The sequence below is a fragment of the Myotis lucifugus genome, unplaced genomic scaffold (genome assembly GCF_000147115.1).
Source record: "Myotis lucifugus unplaced genomic scaffold, Myoluc2.0 scaffold_720, whole genome shotgun sequence".
NCBI classification, from domain to species: domain Eukaryota; kingdom Metazoa; phylum Chordata; class Mammalia; order Chiroptera; family Vespertilionidae; genus Myotis; species Myotis lucifugus.
This window is the reverse complement of record NW_005871768.1, coordinates 143,107-159,826: the sequence shown is the minus strand read 5'-3', so window position 1 is coordinate 159,826 and position 16,720 is coordinate 143,107. Positions and strand designations below refer to the sequence as shown.

Sequence of the window (16,720 nt, the reverse complement as noted above, 5' to 3'; positions counted from 1 at the left end):
GCTGGCCTGTCAGTTCCCTGCTTACCCGGCAAGCTGGATGGCACCACAGTTCTGGGGCCCCATGATCTTCATTTTCTACCTTGAGTGGCTGCCAGGCCCAGGGACCTGGGTGCATGTGCAACAGCCAAGCATCCTTGAATAGCTGTAAGAGAAGGACCAACAATAGGACTCAAGTGTGATTCATGTTACAAAACACACACACACACAGAACTGGAATCTCAAAGTTGTGCTGTCTGGTCTAGAGAGGGTATGGGCTATTCAGAAAGAAAAGCAAAATCTTTGGTTATTCATTCATCCGTGCCTTCATTCATTTATATATCACCACTGGCCAGGCATAAGAAATTGTTCTTGTGACTCATTAATTGATTTTAAGTGGTTCTGAATTTTGCCTGTGGTTGTACGTGTGTGCATGTGAGGGTAGGGAGTGGGGAGGTAGATAATACATATCCATAACTTTCTGAACCTGCATTCTTAAAATAAATTCCATGTACACTCAGACAGCTATCAATCTGCCTTTCTGTCTCATCCCTCCTTGAAAGAAATGATAGCAGCAAACCTTATAGCCAAAAAAAATCTTTGTTATTAAATATACATCTCACAAAAGGAAGAGTTAAAAAAATAAAAGACTATCTTTGCCCTTGAAAAAAAAAAAAAAAGAAATGATAGCAGCAAACCTTATAGCCAAAAGAGGAAGTGAGAGTAGGAAGAATATAGATATAAATATTCAAGAGATGAATGTCACTGATTAAAATCACCCCCCCTCCCAAAAAGCAGAGAAAAAGGCCAGAAAATACAAAGACTATATACCCAAATGGAAAAGGTACTCTCTAAATGAAAATGTCACAAAAACAATCTTATAAGAGGAGAAGAGGAAGCAAGTTTGAACACTTAGTAGCAGGTGCACCGGGAATGCCACAGCAGCAATACTTACAGCATTGGGACCGCCACACCCTCCAAGGATTAAGATAGTTGCATCATCTATGACAATCTGGGGACAGGAAGAAATTTAAAATAAAACTATAAACACACAGGCATCTGACCTCCTATGCTTCAGTTGTATATGAAAATAGCCTTCCCCGCTCCCAAATGAGAGGATTATTTCTAATAACCATAAGCTCTCCATTCTCCCATGTCAAATTTGATCCCTGTGAACAAATGATGAGTCACCTGACTGGATATGTTCTTTTTTGATCAAATATTAACATAAGAGTGTCAACCAAATTAAATGCAGGGTTCTCTTAAGAAGTGAAACAGCAAAGTAAATGCTTTGGGGAGAGGCATAATTATAAAGCCACTAAAAATAAATATAACCCATTAGAAGTTGAAGAGCAAATACCAGAAAAATAATGACAAATTCTCTTTTGCTTATGCATGTTGGCATCTTACCAGATTCCCTCTCCTCCCTCTCCCATCCTAACAGAAAGATGCTTCAGTATTTGTTAAATAGTTATTTTAATTCCTGAGCACCTGAGATTGGCCACCTCGAGGATGAGGACTGGGGCCAGAGATGTTTGGCTTGGACCACGCCCACTGCTCAAGGTCTAGGACCCAGACATCATTGCTCCTGTAAGATAAGGACATAAAGATGAAGGAGGAAAAAAAAGATGAAGGAGGTGGGGGCTACTGATATAATAAATAAAGTTACATTTATAAAGATGCCCCACAAAGCTCATAGTTAGCACTTAAACTATATTTTTTTCTGCTCCTTTCCCTGGAACCCATCTCAAGACCTTCAAACCTTTGTTCTTTCCACTGACTCACTCTGAAGTCACATACTAATACCTAAAGAGTTAACTGATGATAGCAGGAAATAGCTACTGGTCAAGATATAGTCTTTCTTTTTAAAAATTTATTGATTAATTTTAGAGGAAGAGAGGGAGGGAAAAGGGAGGGAGGGAGGGAGGGAAGGAAAGAAGAGAGAGGGGGGAAGGGGGGAGAGAGAGAGAGAGAGAGAGAGAGAGAGAGAGAGAGAGAGACATCGATTTATTGTTCCACCTAATTATGCATTCAGTGGTTGATTCTTCTATGTGTCCTGCTGGGGATCAAACCCACAACCTTGGTGTATTGGGACGATGCTCTAACCAACTTAGCTACCCAACCAGGGCCAAGATATAATAGTTTTTCAAAAGTAAAAACCAGAAGGAAGGAAAAAAAATTATTCAAGTCAGCTCTTTCATTGTTAGGAGAAATTGATTTATGGATTCTGGCTACAAAAAGTCATTTCACCATGGCTAATGAGAGCTGTGGTTTTATCAGAGACAAACTGCCATCTCCAACCCCCAAGGAACAGTATGGCAAGGACAGACTACTAGATGGCAGTGAATATTTCACAGTCCCTTCTATAAGGTCATTTATTCACACTAGGAACACAGGAATAAGAGTGCCAATACCTTAAGCCTTAAACCTCCTCACCTGGAGGATAGCTCACAAATCAGATAGTGATTCAGATGGAGTGTTCGGGCTCTTGACTCTGGCCTGAGCTGGCCAGTGTGGCCAGAGGTGGAGAGGACAGTGGGTATGGAGAACAGCAGAAGTGTGTTAGGCCTGTCACAGTCTTCTTGCTCCTACCCACTCTTCCAACTCATCCCATTTGGAGAGTGAACCATTCCCACCTGTCTTGTTAATCTACCGCTTTCCTTCCCTAAAGCCCCAAAGGACATGAACTGGTTCATAAAGGACAGCAAGAAAAAGGACTCTGTTCCTTGGAAGGTGGCCTTCTGTAGGCACAGACAGAAGCAGACAAAGTGGAGGTTCCACCAGAATTTGATCCCACCAAATAGAACCACATACCAAACAAAGATAGACTACACAGACCTGAGTCTATGAAGCAAGTTTTCATCTTAGTGATATGTGACTAGGGGATCAAAAAATGAATGCTAGGGTGCGATAACTAAATGGATTCACCAGAACCATGCTCAGGAATACTGACCCTGACTGTTATTCCCAGGAGTGTTTACCTTCAGAGTGACAGGAAGCAAATCAATATACTTACATTTGCCGGGATCCTAAGGAGCCACCAAAGACAATCATTTTATCATCTATCACACAGGAGGAATGGCCGGCCATGGGAGGTGGCCCATGGGTCGTCACAATGCAGTTCCACCTAATATAAAGACAGGAGGGAGCCAAGAAGTCAGGAATCATCTGGATCCACAGCACTCCTGGAGGCTTAGTAGCCAAAACTGAAGAGCTCCCTGTTCTTCAACAGGCTCATTCATTTTTCTTGAAAGAGGAATTAATCTCTTCTACTTTTTTTCTTTGAAATAAGGGTTCTTAACTTTAGATTTTAAGGGTCCTGGAAACCTAAACTGTAGGCAAAATCTATAAATATGTAAAATTATTTTTCTGGGAAGAGTCCATAGCTTTCATCAAATCCTCAAGGAGATTTCTGTACACAAAAGAGACAAGTAATCCATTCATTTAAAACATTTTATTCCAGATTGAAAAGATCTTATCTTTGTGGCTTACCAGTTTTTAGAGGGTGAGTAAGTGTGTATTTCATCAAAAAATCTCTCAGGTTGGTGTAGAGGATAAGGGCTTGGCCGTGTCCAGCCACCAAACAGCACCAGCAGGTCCTTGTACACGACCAGAGTCGCTCCGGCTTTGGGGGAAGGATAGGACCCTGGGAAAAGTCAATAATAGCATAGTTAGGATTCAGGTTCTTATAAGCCATGGGTAGGCTGTCTATGGGTAAACTTTCCCTGGAAGAGTAACAAAACGGGAACCAATTCTACAAAGAATAAGAGAAAGGGGGAGATAAAATTGGGTTTGCAGGTCTGAGAGAAAACATCACCAATTTATACATCTTTTATAATTAAAACAGAGAAACCTGAGTTAGAGGGAAGTTAGCCTCTCTCAGTCTTTTTTTGCTCACCTGAAATTGGAATCAGAGTAACTCGATTATTAGATTATTTTGTGTATTAAATAATACATTCAAAGCACCTAGCACAGTGCCTGGTACATAGCAGGTGCTCAATAAATGTTGACTCTCCTGCCCATCCCTTTACTACACCTAATGGAGAGTACAAAGGAAAGAATGTAAGGGATCCAGGGAGAAGTATGTATATATAGAGGCTAGGTACCTGGGTGCCACTTAAAAATAACTGCTGCCGCCCTAACCGGTTTTTCTCAGTGGATAGAGCGTCGGCCTGTGGACTGAAAGGTCCCAGGTTCGATTCCGGTCAAGGGCATGTACCTTGGTTGCAGGCACATCCCCAGTAGGAGGTGTGCAGGAGGCAGCTGATTGATGTTTCTCTCTCATCAATGCTTCTAACTCTCTATCCCTCTCCCTTCCTTTCTGTGAAAAATCAATAAAATATATTTTAAAAAAATAAATAACTGCTGCTGGGGGGAGGGGAATGGGGGGGGTAAGGATACATATGTAATACCTTAATCAATAAAGCAAGAAAAAAATAACTGCTGCTACCAAACATAGGTACAAAAGGAGGTAGAATGCAGTCCTCATTTGTCCTATGAGTGAACTGTTAACACAGTGACCTCTAGGCCCTTAGCTATGGGCTTCAGTAGCACCAATGGGAGCAGACTTTCAAGGCTTGACATGAGGAATTCCAATGAAACTGTAGGCCTCACAACAACAGTGGCTACTAAGGCCCTCTAGGCTGGACCTCTGAGCTAGCTATGTTGACTAAATTTTGAAACAACAGAAATTTGGCTTATGCTGGAAAACTTTAGGGATAACAAATGTCCCACAGGAGCATAATTCTCAGAGTTTTTGTCTTTGAAACAATTGCTATTTCTTTCAATCCCTTACTCTACATGCCACCATTTGTTTTCTGAAGACCAAAGTATTTTATCACAAAATCCAGATGTCAGTAAATTTGTTGTTGCTGTTGTTAAAGATACAGGATCCATTTTTCAAAGGAAATCTTAAGCAGAAGGAATCACAATAGTATATTAAGCTGATAGCAGTTGAGGTGTTCCAATTTGGGTGGATAGCTTGGCCTCCCCCTTCAGCAAGAGTTATGGGAACATGGGTTGAAAAGTCCTACTCACGCTGCTTTAATGGTGTCAATTACAGTGTCTGAGGTTGAAAACGTAGAGCAGAGGACTGTCTTCCTTGGGATCCAACTTAAGAGTAACTTTAGCCCTGACCGGTTTGGCTCAGTGGATAGAGCATCGGGCTGCGGACTGAAGGGTCCCAGGTTCGATTCCGGTCAAGGGCATGTACCTTGGTTGCGGGCACATCCCCAGTAGGGAGTGTGCAGGAGGCAGCTGATCAATGTTTCTCTCTCATCTTGATGTTTCTCACTCTCTATCCCTCTCCCTTCCTCTCTGTAAAAAAATCAATAAAATATATATTTTTTTAAAAAAAGAGTAACTTTACATAATTTACTGAGAAGGTACCAGTCCTCAGAATATGGAGTAAGTAAGCATCTAAGAATACTTTGTGGCATCAGCTTTTTTGAACATTTTCCTAATAGAATAGACATTAAAGCAACAGGATCTCACCATGGAAACAAATCTTCTCTAGGAACAGCTCTTGTCAATCAGTTAGTTCTTACCTCCTATCCCACAGGAATCATGACTACTCATGATCTGTTGTCCTTCATAGAGTCTCATGATTTCTGGTTAAAAATTTTTACCTTTCTAAGAGGAAGCTCCCTAGCCCAACTAGAATCACTAACTAAATATAATGGCCTAGTTAAAATGCTCGTGTTACCCAAAGATGATTTCTTTTGTGAAACAGCAAATAAAGCTTCAAGTTCTTGTCCCTACCCTGGAACTCATAAGTTCTGTGAACAAGTTGGAAAAGTAAAGAATATATCTATATATGCAGACTTCAGCAGAAAAACCTTCCAGACTGAAATTTGGATTTGAGATATTGAAAATCCTGGCTTTTAAAATCAAGTGTATAAAGTGAAGTAAAGAATATATCTATATATGCAGACTTCAGCAGAAAAACCTTCCAGACTGAAATTTGGATTTGAGATATTGAAAATCCTGGCTTTTAAAATCAAGTGTATAAAGTGAAGCAGCCGACCTAACGGTCCATTAAATAACAAAAGCATAGAAACAAAAAAAGTTATAATGTAAACTGGGCAATTTGCATAAAAAAATTTGTAAGTGCATATACTTTAAATCAGCAATTTAATTTCTAAAAATTAATCTAATGAGATAGCTTGACAAATAAAAAAAGGATGTTCATTTGCAGTGTTTCAATAGATAAAGGAATATCCATATAAAATAATATTATGTGACAATTAAAAATATTATGGCTCTCTATATCTGTCTTAAAATAATGCCCACGCTCTATTAAGTAAAAACTAAAAGGGGCAAGTGACAAAACATGGAACAATAACAGCTAACAGCTGATGGGCACTACGCTTCTGGCACAGTTCCTAGTGCTTTACACATAATTAATTCACTTAATCCTTTCAAAAACCCTAGGAGATAGGCACCATTACAATCTCCACTGATTGGATAAATAAACTGAGGCACAGAGTGGTTACCTTCCTCAGGCCACACATCCAATGAGTGTCAGAGAAGGAATTTTAATCTAGGCAAATTGAGCCTATTAAAAATAATCTATTTTCCTATAGGAGTTCATTATACATAAAGAAAGTCTAGAAGGCCTATAAATAGTTGATCTCTCTGAATGGTAAGATTACAGATGATTTTTACTTTCTTCTTTATAAAAGCCTTTCTGTACTGGCTGAATTTGCAAAAAGTGATACTTGCTCATTGTGATGGGGCAAAACAAAGCTATTTCAGTTGTTGAAAATGAGAAATATAAATTCAATGCAACTCTCTTTTCCTGCACCTTACCTAAACTCACTCCATTTGATGAAGGCCTTTGTATGAGTAGAGTACCTTCTCAATCCCTTATTCAAAATTCATTTGGTGACAATAAACTTGACCTGAAATGATGAGGCTATGGATAGTCTATTTAATCTACTCAGTGTGAGTATTCACTGTGTTGATGCAGAAATATTAGTAAGTTTGATTATAGGGTGCTGTTCCAGACTCCATCAGAAGTATTAGAAAGGCATATGCATCGTTCCAATTCTAAAATAGAAAAATTCTGAATTCCAAAATACAATTAGCACCAAAGGTTTGACATAAGGAACTATGGTTAAGACCACAGGTGCTAACACCAGCCTGCCAGGGTCAGATCCCAACCCTGCTACATAACTAACTGTGAAACTCAGGCCTGTTACCAAATCTCTCTCTGCCTCAGTTTGTGTATTTATAAAATAGAAAAAAAGGACAGCATTTGCCTCATAGAGTGGTTGTGAAAATTAAATGAATTAAGTCATGGAATGCATTTATAACAGTGCTTGGTACTGTAATTGTTATTAAAGCAAATTAATATTAAGTTAATACCAGGTCAATTAGTCATAGACCTCTGACAATATGGCCACCTACACGGCACAGTTTATGAGAAAAGAAAAGAACTGGACATACTTAATTACTAGTATATGGTTAGAGTATTCCTGGCAGAATAACTTATTTCGCTCAAGAATTATAACAAATAAAATTGTAACTGACAGTAGATGATATGAAAGGGAACTTATCCCAAGTCCCAGGAACGTAAATAAAATACATCAAATGTGATGTGGAAGCAAAAATCAATGGTTAACATAAGACTAGTTTGGATTTGCTCTTTTCATGTGTACTAGGTGTTTCCTGTAACACCTTTTAAAATAAATGATCAATGAGTTTTGAGGATAGCCCTCATTTATTTGGGCAGGCCTTTAAACAGCCCAAAAGGCCCTTTACAGGCACCGGCTTTAAGTCTCCCAACAGGTCAGCAGCATCACTCCTAGATCCATCTGTCTCGAGTGAGCCTTGAATTGGCCAGCACAGGAGGTGGACGAAGCTGCACTGCCACCAACTAAATCATTGATTCCTATTCGTATGAGCCTCTAGAGCAGTGGTTCTCAACCTTCCTAATGCCACGACCCTTTAATACAGTTCGTCATGTTGTGGTGACCCCCAACCATAAAATTATTTTTGTTGCTACTTCATAACTGTAATTTTGCTACTGTTATGAATCGTCATGTAAATATCTGATATGCAGGATGTATTTTCATTGTTACAAATTGAACATAATTAAAGCATAGTGATTAATCACAAAAACAATAAGTAATTATATATGTGTTTTCCGATGGTCTTAGGTGACCCCTGTGAAAGGGTCGTTCAACCCCCAGGTTGAGAACCACTGGGTCTGAAACTCTAGAGGATCTGAAACTTCTCTTTCTAAAGAATCCTAGAGAGTCATCAAGTGCCAGATAAGTAACATACTCTGGTATTCCTAGATAAACATTATTTTCATTTTTCTAATAGTTCTTATTCTGTCTTTTCATAAGTGTCACTAGAACCCTAGGCTGGTACCTGGAGGAGACCTCTCTGCCCTTGCTGGAACCCAGAAAAACCATAAGATGCTCCTACTTATAATTCCTTTCTGTATCCCTGGTATAGAAAATTTCTCAGCTATACTGGCTCCCCAAATCCCTAACTACTAAGTATGCTATAAGCAGCCCAACTCAGGGTCAAATATATATCCCTCTCAGAGTAAAATGTGCTGAATCTTAGTCTATAGGACGGCTTATACTACCACTACCACCAATCAAATCAGGACCACTTTTCAAATTTCTGAGAATACTACCAGGACACGGTCCTTACTCGCAGAGAAGCCCTCGATTGAACAGGGCAAAGTTTGTACCATGAATAACACTTCTTGCTGTAAAGAAGTTTTCTTCAGCTTGGCTAAAGAAAAGGGCCTCACAATCTCTTGCCCCAGAGGTCTGGCATCAATTAAAGATATAATACCATCCCTATTAGCTAGTTCCCCTTCTCAGACCTTGGTTCACACTGTTTTTATTACTCATCTTTAACCATTACCTATTTAACCTTTGGTATGTTTCATATCCTCCCATCTAGAAGCCCTAAAGCTACAAATGGTCTTCCACCTGGAACTGCAAATGGAGGCCGCTACATCCATCTTCCGTGGACCCTTAGATCGCCCACTTCCGATAGGACCCTGACTGCTGTCCTCAAACGACAGCCCAGTTGTCAGCAGGAAGCAGCCAGACAGACTGGAGTCCCCTGTCCCCAATGGCAGTTGGGGTTTCCTAATCGAAGGGGGGACTGAAAGGAATTTTTAGGGGTGAAATAGGCAGGTTTAGGAAATTTTAGGAATTAAGGGTTTCATGGAAAAAAACACAGGGCTACAGAGTTGCAAAAGGGTACATTTCCATAAGACAAGGGAGCTGGGAGCAGCAGAAGTTACATTTCCATATGATAAGGGAGCTGGAAGTAGCAAAAGGTACACATTTATAAAATAAAGGGAGGAAGAAAGCCCATAGGGCAGTGATGGCAAACCTTTTGAGCTCGGCATGTCAGCATTTTGAAAAACCCTAACTTAACTCTGGTGCCGTGTCACATATAGAAATTTTTTGATATTGGCAACCATAGTAAAACAAAGACTTATATTTTTGATATTTATTTTATATATTTAAATGCCATTTAACAAAGAAAAATCAACCAAAAAAAATGAGTTTGCTTGTCACCTCTGACACGCGTGTCATAGGTTCACCATCACTGCCATAGGGAATAGGAGAACAATAAGGGTGAAGGAAGGAACCTCACGTACTTCACGTGAGACTTGAGCTCAGAAGTTGCTATAGTGACCAAATCAAAGGGGAATAGTGACCACTCAGAGGGGATATTGAGGTACAAAAAAACTGCAGCCTTTATAAATTGTAGGAAAAAGGGACTCAGTGGGACTCTGTACTTGTTCTCCAATAAATTTCCATCTTTGCTATAAAAATAAAATAAATGATCAATGCCTGGCCAGTTGGTTGAGCATCATGCCATGGACCAAGAGGTCAACAGTTCAATTCCTAGTCAGGGCATATGCCTAGGTTTTGGGCTCTATCCCCGGTGGGCACACAGGAGGCAACCAATCGATGACACTCTCTCATTGATATTTCTATCTCTCTCTCCTTCTCCCTTTCTCTTTCTACAAAATCAACAAAACATATTTTTAAAAAAATATCAATACTTTATGAGGCAAAGCAAATCAATATTTACCAGTTCTGGGTTCAAAGACATTACAAATGTAGTATAAGAATACTTACCTCTTAAGGGGAAAAAACTAATCATAGAATTAAAGAGTGTTGGGCCCAGCGGGCCTAGCTCAGTGGTTGAGCATTGACCTATGGACCAGAAGGTCAGGGTTCAATTTCTGGTCAGGGCACATGCTCAGGTTGCAGGCTTGATCCCCAGTAGGGGGCATGCAAGAGGCAGCTAATCAATGATTCTCTCTCATCTTTTATGTTTCTATCTCTCTCCCTCTCCCTTCCTCTCTGAAATTAATTTTAAAAAATTATATGTACTTTTAATTGATATAAAGAGTGTTGGTAAAACATAGTATGTATAATCAAACCAGTGAAAATACTATATATTAGACCTGCACCATCCAATACAGTCAACATTAATCACATGTTAGAGGCTATTGAATTGGAAAGCACAGATATAGGATACTGCCATCTATATAATAAAAGACTAATATGCAAATAGACCGAACGGCAGAAGAACCGGAACAACCAAACAACCGGTCACTATTATGTGCACTGACCACCAGGGGGCGTGCGCAAACCATGGCGGGCATTGGCCACAGCCGGATGGTGAAGCTGGTGGTGGTGGTGGGGGGGCGCCAGACCAAGGTGGGGCACTGGTTGCTGTCATCGGGGCAAACCTCTGATGGTTACTGAAAATTCTTTGCTCCCATGTGCCGCGGTCCCGCCCGGCTCTCGCACCTGCTGCCGATGCCGGCCCCGCTCGCACCCACTGCCAGCGCCGGCCCCACTTGCACCCGCTGCCAGCGTACAGCACCGGTCCCAATCACTCAACGCCATCAGTGGGTGTAAGCGGGGCTGGTGCCATCAGCGTGTGGGAGCAGCGGGAGCGGGCCTGCCGGCAGAGGGGACTGGGGGCCGCAGCAGGAGGGGCCAGGCAGGGGCACAGAGGATGGGCCGAGACCCATCCCTGTGCCCACCGCAGCCTTGCAGCCCACAGTTCCTTTCAAGGTGCACGAATTCATGCACTGGGCCCCTAGTCATTACATAAAGTTCTACTGGACAGAGCTACTTTAGACAAAGGATTTTAACTTTATAAACTGTGCCCATGTTTACAGGAAATGGGGAAGGTGGTAGAGTTGAGTGGGTAATTTAACTTCTAAGAGACATTACAATTACTGCTACTTATAGCTATTACTACTGCTACTGCACTAAAGATAACGACAATATTTATTGAGCATTTACTATACGCTATGCACTTTTCTAAGTGCTTTGCATGTATTAACTAATTTAACCCCTAGAGTGCTGGGGAGTGCCATCGCGCTCCTCCTGTCTTTCGCCAAAAGTGCCGGGAGCTCTATCGTGCTCCTCCTGCAGTGTCACTATTAGATGCTAATAGTTCACTCTTTATTGACAGATGGCACCTAAGTGCAGATTACTTATGATGCCGAATGTTTGTAGTTCTAAAATTGACCACTGGCATTTATCTGCCTAATTTTTTACAGGTACTACGATTTTATGAAGTTTACTCAGATTTTGTAGCCCTAAAGCTTCGAAATGGCGTCCAGTTCTAAGTCTGCTTTTATTAGTGATGATGATATTTTTTTTTAAATATATATTTTATTGATTTTACAGCGAAGAAGGGAGAGGGGTAGAGAGAGACATCGATGAGAGAGAAGCATCGATCAGCTGCCTCCCGCACACCCCCTACTGGGGATGTGCCTGCAACCAAGGTACATGCCCTTGACCAGAATCGAACCTGGGACCCTTCAGTCCCCAGACCGACGCTCTATCCAGTGAGCCAAACTGGCTAGGGCAGTGATGATGATATTGCTAAATATGTCAATTCTTGCTGTGAAGATGACGATTTTGTGGAAGATATTGGAGAAGGGTGTCCCTCTATTTTAACATTATATGTTTTGTTCAAATTTTTTTTCTACTAGTATTTTATAATACAATCAGCAAACAATATATGTCAAAGATGAAAACAAATGTAGTAAAGGTTTCCTTAAGTTTTTGAATATGTAACTTCATTTACTTGCGATTCATAATTTTTTCCTAAACTGCTGTAAAATCAGCAATGCCTTGGCAATTTTAGCAAAGTTCCTAGGATATTGGTTGGCACTCAAAGGGTTAACCCTTCCCAAACTCCTAGTTTTATTCCCATTTTACAGATGAGAATACTGAAGCAAAGCTCACTTAAATAACTTGACCAAGGTCACAGAACTAGTAAGTAGCAGGGCCAGAATTCCAATCCATTTTCTCTGGATTTAAAACTCATTCTCTTAACCTTTATAACAGACTGCTCTTCATGCATACAGATACATTCATTTTGAGTAGTTGCCACAAACAAGTCAGATACCTTACAGTGGTTCTCAACCTTCTAGCCCTTTAAATACAGTTCCTCATGTTGTGACTCAACCATAAAATTATTTTCATTGCTACTTCATAACTGTAATGTTGCTGTTATGAATCATAATGTAAATATCTGATATGCAGGATGGTCTTAGGCGACCCCTATGAAAGGGTCGTTCGACCACCAAATGGATCGCGACCCACAGGTTGAGAACCGCTGCCTTAGAAGTATGAGTGCTTTAAAGCTGAAAGAGCAGCTCTTTCCTAAATCTTAATTAGGTAAGCTACAGGCATAGAGTAGACAGAGAGATAAATACATTGAATAGAAGGCTATTCTTATGACCTCTTTTTCTCCACCAGGCTCTGGGTCACACTCTATCTCTACTACAGCACCCTTTACTTGTTCTCTGGACTCTCCCAAGGAAAGGTAAGCCGGGGAAAGTGACCATGATAAATCAATCCTGAAGGATGATCTTGGGTAAGGGCTTTCCAAAATGACTTCTCAATATGTTTATAATGTAGGAAGCCAAAATCTCTCCCTCTACTTATCCCAAGGAGTGGGAGAACTCCTTCATCCAGCATTTCCAAGGTCTGTTTTATGTCACAAATAGAAGCTTTAATTTCAGTATCTTACTTAAATATCTCCACAATTAAGCAGGGTTGTACTAAAAGTTAATTTACTCATGCTCCTCCACCTCAGTTTGTAAGGCATGTAGGGAAAAACTACCATACAAGAACAAATGAAGCAGAGGGGAGAGAGGACACAGAATTCAACATACAACCTCAACATATAACATACAGTAATTCAGAATTAAGAGATCACAGACATGGGTGTATCAAATTTTCTATGACCTAATTATGCACATAATATTTCATTTGTTGCAAATTAGATACTTTTAAATTCTTAATACTTTCAGAGTCAATGGTGTGAGGCCTTCATAAAGAGTCTCTACTTTTATTATTTCAAAAAATCTACATATTTTATATTTTGAATTTGTTTAAAGCAGAGGGGCTTTAATTCCCCTTCCAATTATCTTTTTAAAAATATATATGTTTTTACTGATTTTTAGAAAGAGAAAGGGAAAGAGAGAAACATCAATGACAGAGAAATGTCAATTGGCTGCCTCCTGCACGCCCCCTACTGGGGATTAAGCCCAAAACCTGGGCATGTGGCCTGATCAGGAATCCAACCAGTGACTTCTCAGTGCATGGGACAATGCTCAACCAACTGACCCACACCAGCCTGGGGACCTTCCAATTAATTATCTTAATGCAAGGTCCAGATCAAAACAATTAAATTTATGGTGAGGTCAGAGAACTTTAGCAACTTCTATACCTTAAATAGCTTCTTTAGCCAAATGGAGTTCTGGAAAGCAAACAATAAATCTTTAATAGATTTTTTTTTGTGGGGCGGTGGGGGGGAGGAGGGACGGGAGAATACAAGAAAATTCATGTTCAAATAACATACTTTTATTCATTGTTTTAAAGTTCTAATTACTAATAAACTTTCTAAAATAAAACCCACATGACCATACATCCTTAGACAAGGGAAATAACTAACTTAGACATGGAATAGCCCTAGATAAAACGTCAGGCCCTGAAGTTTGAAGAATTGCACCTATGTGCATGCAGCTCATTCCATACGGTAGCTAAAATGATGTCATGCAGTTGTTTAACAAATTACTATTAAAACACACCCCACTACTACATTAGAGACTGAAAATCTTGTACAATATAGGGTACTCTGATAACAGCAGACCGTCCATAGTTAAAAGGCCCATCATCATCATGGTGACATGAAATAAACACCCTCCCCTCAAGAACAAATTAAGGTTTTACACTCATTAGGATATTTCTTGGCCTGCTTTCTTTTTTTTTATATATATATATATTTTATTGATTTTTTACAGAGAGGAAGGGAGAGAGATAGAGAGTCAGAAACATCGATGAGAGAGAAACATAGATGAGCCGCCTCCTGCACATCTCCTACTGGGGATGTGCCCGCAACCCAGGCACATGCCCTTGACCGGAATCGAACCTGGGACCTTTGAGTCCGCAGGCCGACGCTCTATCCACTGAGCCAAACCGGTTTCGGCTCTTGGCCTGCTTTCAAAATAATGAGGCTACTGGGCCTCTACACAAAGTCTAAATATTGTTGTATCACAAAAGTGGAGGAAGAAAGGGTGTTGCTCCCATGTAGCTTCTCACCAAGCACCATAGGACAAAATGTGCCTATATCAAAATCGGACAGACATGTTACTCAAACCTGTTCCTCCAGAGCCAATGTTCTCCTCACAGGCTTTATTCCCCAAACATAGCAAAGGCCTCCTAATCAACACAGCAGATATGATCAATGGAGCAAATTCAAAACAAGGCACAAGCCAAAAAGGCAACTGTGGGAAACTGCATTATCAGATAGGCACTCTACACACAGAACTAGCATTCCCTAAAATTGCTAATTGGTTCAGCTGTTTCCCAAGATTCCTATGAATCAGAAGAAAGTCTCACATGCAAAAGACAGTGGTAGAATTACAAGGCATTCTTGTTTACTTTTGCAAAGAAGATGGCAAAACAGTGAAGCAATTCCTAATTTTGGTTTGGTTTCTATGCCATTTCCCCACAACTGCAGTTTCTATTCATTCAGATACTAGGGCTAGAAGAGTAGCTCAACTGACACAAGATAAAACAAGAACATGTTTTCACTGGGGAATGTATTTTATGCGTGACTAAAAATTATTTTTATATCTATTTATTATTAGTTTATTAAGATGTTATAAATAACTAGAGGCCCCAGTGCACAAAATTTGTGCACTGGAGGTGTGTGTGTGTGTGTGTGTGTGTGTGTGTGTGTGTGTGTGTCCCTCAGCCTGACCTTCACCCTCTCGCAGTCCAGGAGCCTTCAGGGGATGTCCGACTGATGGCTCATCCTTAGCGCTGCCATGGCTGCTGAGCTCATCAGCCGTGAGCCCGGCTTCTGGCTGAGTGGCGCTCCCCCTGTGGGAGTGCACTGACCACCAGGGGGCAGCTCCTGCGTTGAGCGTCTGCCCCCTGGTAGTCAGTGCACATCATAGCAACTGGTCGTTCGGTAGATTTGCATATTGGCCTTTTATTATATAGGATTATATAGGATAGTTAGATTCTCCTACAGATGTAATTCTTTTAAAAATATATATATTTTATTGATTTTTTACAGAGAGGAAAGGAGAGGGATAGAGAGTTAGAAACATCGATGAGAGAGAAACATCTATCAGCTGCCTCCTGCACACCCCCCACTGGGGATGTGCCCACAACCAAGGTACATGCCCTTGACTGGAATCGAAACTGGGACCCTCCAGTCCACAGGCCAATGATCTATCCACTGAGCCAAACCGGTCAGGGCCAGATGTAGTTCTTAAACTTTAGCTACATCAGAAGTAGTTGAGGTCTAGTTACAACAGACTGCTGGGACACCCTTCTGAGTTTCCTATTTAGGAGGAAGGGGTGGGGTCACAGGTTGCATTTCTAACAAGCTCCCAGGTGATTGGTGTTAGGGGACTAGACTTTAAAAACCATATTGTAGAGAGTTAAATAATCCTTGAGTGCACCTGTTAGACAATGCTCCAATAGGACTTAAAAAGGCATGCAGTCATCCTTTTGCCTTATATCCAAGTTTAGATGATTCTTCTTCTTCTTTTTTAATCTTCACCTGAGGACATTTTTGTATTGATTTTTAGAGAGAGGGAAAGACAGAGAGAAATATCGATGTGAGAGAAACACATCGATTGGTTACCTTCTGCACAAATCCCAACTAGGGCCCTTGACCGGAATCAAATTCGGGACCCTTCGGTCCGCAGGTCAATGCTCTAGCCTCTGAGCCAGACCAGCTAGGGCTAGATGATTCTTCTTAACCCTGAATCTATCCTTAATCTATTCTGTGCATCCACGCTGCATATGACTATATAGAAGAACCCTTTATTTGGATAGCAGAGTAAGGATGAGGATCCAAGGTCAGTTTTTCTTGACAAATGCTTTGATTGATGGGGTGCTGAAAGGAACTATTTTTTTTAAAATATATATTTTATTGATTTTTTACAGAGAGGAAGGGAGAGAGATAGTTAGAAACATCGATGAGAGAGAAACATCGATCAGCTGCCTCCTGCACATCTCCTCTGGGGATGTGCCCACAACCCAGGTACATGCCCTTGACCGGAATCGAACCTGGGACCTTTCAGTCCGCAGGCCGACACTCTATCCACTGAGCCAAACTGGTTTCGGCGAAAGGAACTATTTTAACATTTTCAATATACAAACATTTCCCTGATTGGCCTCATCTACATGTCACT

General features: G+C 40.7%; 1 protein-coding gene across 3 annotated transcripts in view; it reads right to left on the bottom strand.

The window, feature by feature from the left end:
- The window catches only part of FBXO42 (F-box protein 42), an 85,874-nt gene that overhangs the window by 5,233 nt on the left and 63,921 nt on the right, over positions 1-16,720 (bottom strand). For all 3 annotated transcript variants that reach the window (XM_006105749.3, XM_023746690.1, XM_014447833.1), the window contains 5 exons: positions 3,469-3,622; positions 2,993-3,103; positions 1,468-1,564; positions 932-988; positions 26-142 (listed from right to left, as the gene is read on the bottom strand). In XM_006105749.3, coding sequence (XP_006105811.1) covers positions 26-142; positions 932-988; positions 1,468-1,564; positions 2,993-3,103; positions 3,469-3,622 — 536 coding nt within the window. The remainder of the gene's footprint in view (positions 1-25; positions 143-931; positions 989-1,467; positions 1,565-2,992; positions 3,104-3,468; positions 3,623-16,720) is intronic.